The following is a 6,121-nucleotide window of genomic DNA, read 5'->3' on the forward strand; positions in this document are numbered from 1 at the left end:
CGACATCCAGTTTACCTTGCGTCATAGACCTTACATTCCATGTTGCTATGTGATATATCTCCTTGCAACATCGGACTTTCCGGTCGCTTCCCGACACATCCACAACTGAGCGTCCTTTTGGCTTTAGCCCAGCCGCTTCATTCGTCCTGGAGCTACTAGGAATCGCCCTTTGTTCATCCCCAGTAACATGCGGGACGCCATCCAACCTGGGGGCTCATCTTCCGGCGCCATATCTTTAATGATATTGTGACTGGCCATAGGGTTTTCTTGGCAGAAAATACTGGAGTGGGTTGCCATTACCTCCTCCAGTGAATCACATTTTGTCAGAACTGGCATGTCAGCTGGCATCCAGTCGACACCATGTCAAATCCATTCCTGTTTTTCATGCAGTTTGCCCTAATCGTCTCGACTGCGGAAGCCGGCGCTGTGAACACGGAATTCATCCTCGCTGAACGCCTACGCCAGCACGGAGACTGCGCAAAAGAAAAAGAATTTCCGTATCTGAGTGACTGCTGGGGATCGCCACGTGCTGCCTCATCGACGTCATCGACGAACCACGATATAAAAGCCCTCCTGCCATCATCCTTCTTCAGTGGGCATGTCAGCTGGCATCCAGTCGACACCATGTCAAATCCATTCCTGTTTTTCATGCAGGTTAGTAGCAATGTTTCTACAATCAAATCCAATAATATATGCCTTATCCAGCTGACATGCCCACGTAGAGTGCTTGAAGTTTATTTTATTGGTCGTGACTTCGTATTGTCTCTACTTATGCTGTGTGGCGACATTGAGTCCAACCCTGGGCCACCCACTGAACAGCTACTGACCCAGCTCCTTGAAGGCCAGAAAGATATTCAGCGGAGACTGGGCGAAATTGAGGCCAAATTGCACAAAGTGGAAGAATTCACGTCAGCTATAAATGAATTCAGAGATTTAAGCCGGGAGCTAGAATCACGAGTTACAGGCTTAGAAAGGAAGCTTGTCGACCTAGAAGACCGGGGCAGACGAAATAATGTAATCGTGTTCGGAATTCCTGAAAAATTGAATGAAACTTACGAAGAACTGTCACAGAGTGTGTTGAAAGGCGTGTTCTGTGACAAAATGGACACGAAAGTTGTTTCAGCCGAGAGAATTCATAGAATCGGTCGCAAGCAACCTAACAAGCATCGACCTGTTATTATCAAGCTGATGGATCATCGTGAGAAAGTTAACACACTGAAAAACTGCTCGAAACTAAAAGACACCGATTACTCTATTTCAGAAGACTTTTCGTATACCACGCGGCAGATACGGAAGAATCTCTGGGAAAGCACCGCAGAGATTCGAAAAGCCGGTCAGAAGGTTAAGCTAATCTACAACAAGATAAAAATTGGTGACGATCTGTTTGTTTGGGATGACACTAGCAAAGAAAGAGTCCTAGAGCATGGCAGCCGGAATCGAAAACAAAGTGACCAATGAATCGATAACAATCAAATTAAATCGCTAAAATGTATTCAGTTTAACGCCCGGAGCATTGTGAACAAGTCTGAGGATTTGGAAAGTATAGTAGTGGCGCATAACCCGCATATCATTGTAATCACCGAAACCTGGCTGCACTCTGATATCACTGATGAAGAAATTACACCACCAGGATACAGAATTATGCGCAAAGACAGGACTTCTCGCGGTGGTGGTGTTTCAATTCTTTTTCAAGAATCTTTCCAAGTAATCAGGCTACCTGACGTGCAAGGAATTGAATGCGTCATTTGTAAACTAATTCTAAATGAACTTAGTCTTGTTATTGGCGCGTTTTACCGCCCACCACGAGGTGACTGTGTTTTCTTTGAGAAACTAAATGAGTTCTTATGTACTACAAAAGCACAATCAAGTAATGTACTATTGGCTGGAGACTTTAACATGCCGCTCGTCAATTGGGACAAACAGTTTCCAGAGCCGCTCTGCTCATCAGCCGAACTTCTTGTAGACATCGTACTTGATCACGATTTAACTCAATTAGTAAAGCAAGCAACGCGTATACAAAAGGATAAGAAATCCATTCTTGATCTTTTCTTCGTTAGTAACAATGTCTTTCGTCGCGGTCCTCTACTTCAATATTTCGAAGGCATATCTGACCATGTTATGGTATCTTTAAACATTCCATTGCTTCTTCCGAAAAATAAAAAGAAAGAGGTGCGTGTTGTGCCAAACTTCTCGCGTGCTGATGATGTTGCAGTTTTAGACTTACTTGATATTTCATTCTCAGATTTTGTGGTTCTTTACGAATCCTGCGACTGCTCAGTAGAAAATCTCTGGGTTTTCTTTAAGAACCTTGCTCTGAATTGCATTTCGCGTTTTGTGCCTACTCGGGTAATTACCCTACGCGCCAGCAGCCCTTGGATGACGAGGGAACTTGTACGCATGGGACGAAAGATTAAGAGAGTTCGCAAAAAACTTCGGCGAAGCCAGTCGGCAGTTGATGCTGCTAAACTGTCTGATATGCGCTTGAACTTAAAACACAGTATCAAAAAAGCAAAAGAGTATCACTTTAGCGTATCTATGAAAAACTTTCTTGTTTCGTCCCCTGCAAAGTTCTGGCGGCAGTTATCAAAGAAAAAGAAACCTGTGTACAGCGTTGTCGTTGACGGCGAACTGATTACTGATGCGACACAGATTGCCTCGTCTTTCAACCGTTTCTTTTGTACTGTGTTTACGCACGATGATGGTAGAAAGCCTCATTTGAACTCAGCTTGTCCGCCTATCACTGATGTATCTGTAACTGAAGAAGGTGTTTTCTCTCTGCTTCTCAGTTGTGACGCAAAAAAGACGCCGGGAATTGATGACATACCAAATACGTTTCTTGTGAGATATGCCGAATGGTGTTCCAAGTACTTAACGCTCATATTTAAGAAGTCTCTATTAAACGCCGAGCTCCCGGAGGACTGGAAGCACGGAAAAATTATTCCTATTCCCAAAACTGAAAATTCATCTCTACTTAGCTCATATAGGCCAATATCTTTACTGTGTACTTCTTCAAAAATACTTGAACATATACTTTTTGGGCATATATCAGCCTTCCTGGAAACCAATCACGTAATTGACGACCGGCAACACGGCTTTCGCAAGGGCTTCTCTACAGTGACCCAACTTCTAGAGACGATGCAGGATTTTGCCGCAGCCATTGATAACCAATGTCAAATTGATGTCATTTTTTTAGATTTCGAAAAAGCATTTGACCGGGTCTCACACAGTAAGTTCTTGCTAAAGCTAAATACTATCTTTAAAAACGATCTACTGTTGACGTGGATACAAGCATATCTATCGTCTCGATATCAGTCCATATCAATCGGCAATGCATGTTCGAGCCCAGCTTTGGTAAGCTCCGGTATCCCACAAGGCTCAGTACTTGGGCCATTGTTCTTTTTAATTTTTATAAATGACATTGTTAAAGAAATTCCTGTCAAAATCAAGCTGTTTGCCGACGATTGTGTATTATATCATGAAATACGAACTCCTGCTGACCAGCTTCTTCTTAATGACGCCTTGGCTAAAATTCATGATTGGTGCTCAACGTGGCAGATGAGTATTAATACTAAAAAAACAGTTTCAATGTCTATTACGCGGAAGAAGCGGTCATTAAGTTTTGCCTATACTATTAATAACCATCCCCTGTCTACCGTGGACAGCTACAAGTATTTGGGATTAACGATTAGCTCTGACCTACGATGGAACACACACATTTCTAATATTAAAAATAAAGCTATGAAAAAACTTGGCTTTTTAAGAAGATCTCTCCGGTACTCTACGCAGGAAATTAGGTTACTAGCTTACAAAACTTTTATCCGACCTGTTTTAGAATACGCCTCTGTTGTGTGGGACCCTTATACTAAAGAAAACATTAAAACACTCGAAAATATTCAAAGAAAGTCAGTGCGATTTATTTATAATTCATACACCTGGCAGACGTCCCCTACCATGCTACTTGAGAAAGCAAATTTGGATTCTTTGCAGCTCAGGAGATACCGCGAGAGGCTTAAATATATGTTCATGATTGTTCACAACAAATTAGGAATTAACAGCAGCATTGAGCTCGTCCCGGGTCGTTCGACACGATCCTACCATTCTTTAAAAGTGAAGGAATACTCATGCCGCACTGAAACATACAAGAATTCTTTCTTCCCCCGTACTGTGCGGGAATGGAATGTCCTCAAAGCGAATATTGTAGAGGCTTCTACTGTGGAATCATTTACGGAGTCGCTTAGGAATTTGTAACAATTTTGCAGCATTCAACATTTTCCCCAGTGCTCATTTTGACGCCAGGCGTCGTCTAATATTGTATAATGTTTTTTCTTTATTGTGTGCTGAGTTGCGTGTACCTCAGGGAGGTTTTCTTTTTGTCAAAGTGTATTTTACACCCACTCCTGCTTAAGGCTTTGCAATAAAGCCAGCAGTCTTCTGTAAATAAAATAAATAAACTCTCTGCCGTGACCTGTCTATCTTGGGTGGCCCTACACAGCAGAGCTCACGACTTTATCGAGTTTCGCAAGCCCCTCCGCCACGACAAGGAAGAGATCCATGAAGGGGGCGCCGTACGTAGTGCAGCAAAATTTCGGAGGCAAGCGCTCCGTTCCCGTGTCCACCAAACCGAAATACTCGGATCGAGTCAAGGCGACAACATACGCTGGTAAGTAATGTGTTTACTAGCCTGAACATAGCGCACAGATAAACGACGGTTTCACGGGTGCAATGAGTTAGTCATTGTTGTGATGTATCAATACTATGGCGGCTTTTAAAATTCTACAGCTTCAACTGTTGACTTGATTGCATCAAACTTGTTTTGTTACGTAGTAAGTTTGTAGCGTATGAACTTTTGTTGTATAGTAATTTAGCTAAGACAACTGTACCTACCTGGCTCGGCCGTGCGCGATGCGCGAACCCGTGGTATCATGTGCCGGCGTTGGCAGCTTTCGGCCCCTGATACTGGCGCAGATTGCGGGTTCACATTGTACGCAGCAGCAACGAATTAAGCACCCTTACCTAACTTACTACGAGCAAATAAAAGTTACCGCAATATCAAAGCTCCGTGTGCAGTTTCACCACAAACTACTGAGCGGTTAGCCCGGAGAGATACAAGACGCCGCGGTAAACACGTATTAGGATTCGCATGCTGTATCTGCCCCTTGCAAGGTTTCACATGATGTGCAGTGATGAGGAGGCACCGAAGAAACAAAGAAAACAGCTTTATTTCGAGGGAAGGCCTACAGCATTTCTCGAGATAAGTCCTAGAACATATTCCATTATGTCCTGAGGCAGTAAACAATTCACGTTATTAAAAAAAAAAAAAGAAACTCTCCGCAGCGAAGCGTTGTGCTTTCTTAGTCGCTCAGCAGTATAAATTACCGCTAAGAACACAGTATTATATCGCGCACATAATATTAATCAGCGCAATTACACTGTTGTCTTGTAAACTGTGTACCTTAACGGATGGGGAACAGCGAGCCTGTGAAAAGAGAGATGTGACAAGGTCACTTGTGAAGTCTACTCACTTTAATTGTGAAGTCGGCTCACTGTTTACTTCCAGTTTGACCTCAAGAAGCTGAACAACTCTGATCGGCATAATTAATCGCAGTCTAGCTTTACACACACCCTGAACCCACAGTTGCTCTGTTTTTCCTACTTTTTGTTTCAAGCGGCAGCTTTGATGCAATACTTGAAGGGCCTGCGAGCGGTCGCACACCATGTGGAGTTGCCGCGATAAGCAAGCAGCAACATATTTTGGGTGCACGTTTGCTTGGCCGCAGCCAGAAGCGAAGCACAGAGACATGGGTACAAGACTGCACTCACTGCGACAAAAAAAGTCATATGAAACCGCTCCAGCTATTGTTAGTCGCAGCAAACATATTGAAACAATTGTTTTGGCTCCAGCGGCCAATGCTTTGCCTCGCTGATGCCAGTCTGTTGAGCATTTGGGTTAAGTATACTGATACTTGTACTGTGCAATTGAATAGTCATGATGAAGCACAAATCTGTGCCTCTGTGCAGCAATTAGTTCTTTTGACGGTCTTTCATAGGCATCAGTCATAAGGTGGCGCTCTGAAGCTATGCTTGCTAAATGCTTGCAGCTGTGTCTCTGTGTGAAGAGTCA

General features: G+C 43.4%; 1 protein-coding gene across 1 annotated transcript; it reads left to right on the plus strand.

Annotated features, from left to right (window-relative positions):
* The first annotated feature begins 360 nt into the window (after positions 1–360).
* Positions 361–4,355, plus strand: LOC146201087 (uncharacterized). The gene has a single exon (XM_084592486.1). The coding sequence runs from the start codon at positions 361–363 to the stop codon at positions 1,456–1,458; it is 1,098 nt and encodes a 365-aa protein (XP_084448612.1). The 3' UTR covers positions 1,459–4,355.
* Positions 4,356–6,121: the final 1,766 nt, after the last annotated feature.

Source organism: Amblyomma maculatum, chromosome 2, assembly GCF_055883805.1.
Source record: "Amblyomma maculatum isolate TAMU_Amacu chromosome 2, ASM5588380v1, whole genome shotgun sequence".
NCBI classification, from domain to species: Eukaryota; Metazoa; Arthropoda; class Arachnida; order Ixodida; family Ixodidae; genus Amblyomma; species Amblyomma maculatum.

Coding starts and splice junctions, on each gene's coding strand:
- LOC146201087 (XM_084592486.1), top strand. CDS start 361: ATGTCAAATCCATTCCTGTTTTTCATGCAGTTTGCCCTAATCGTCTCG.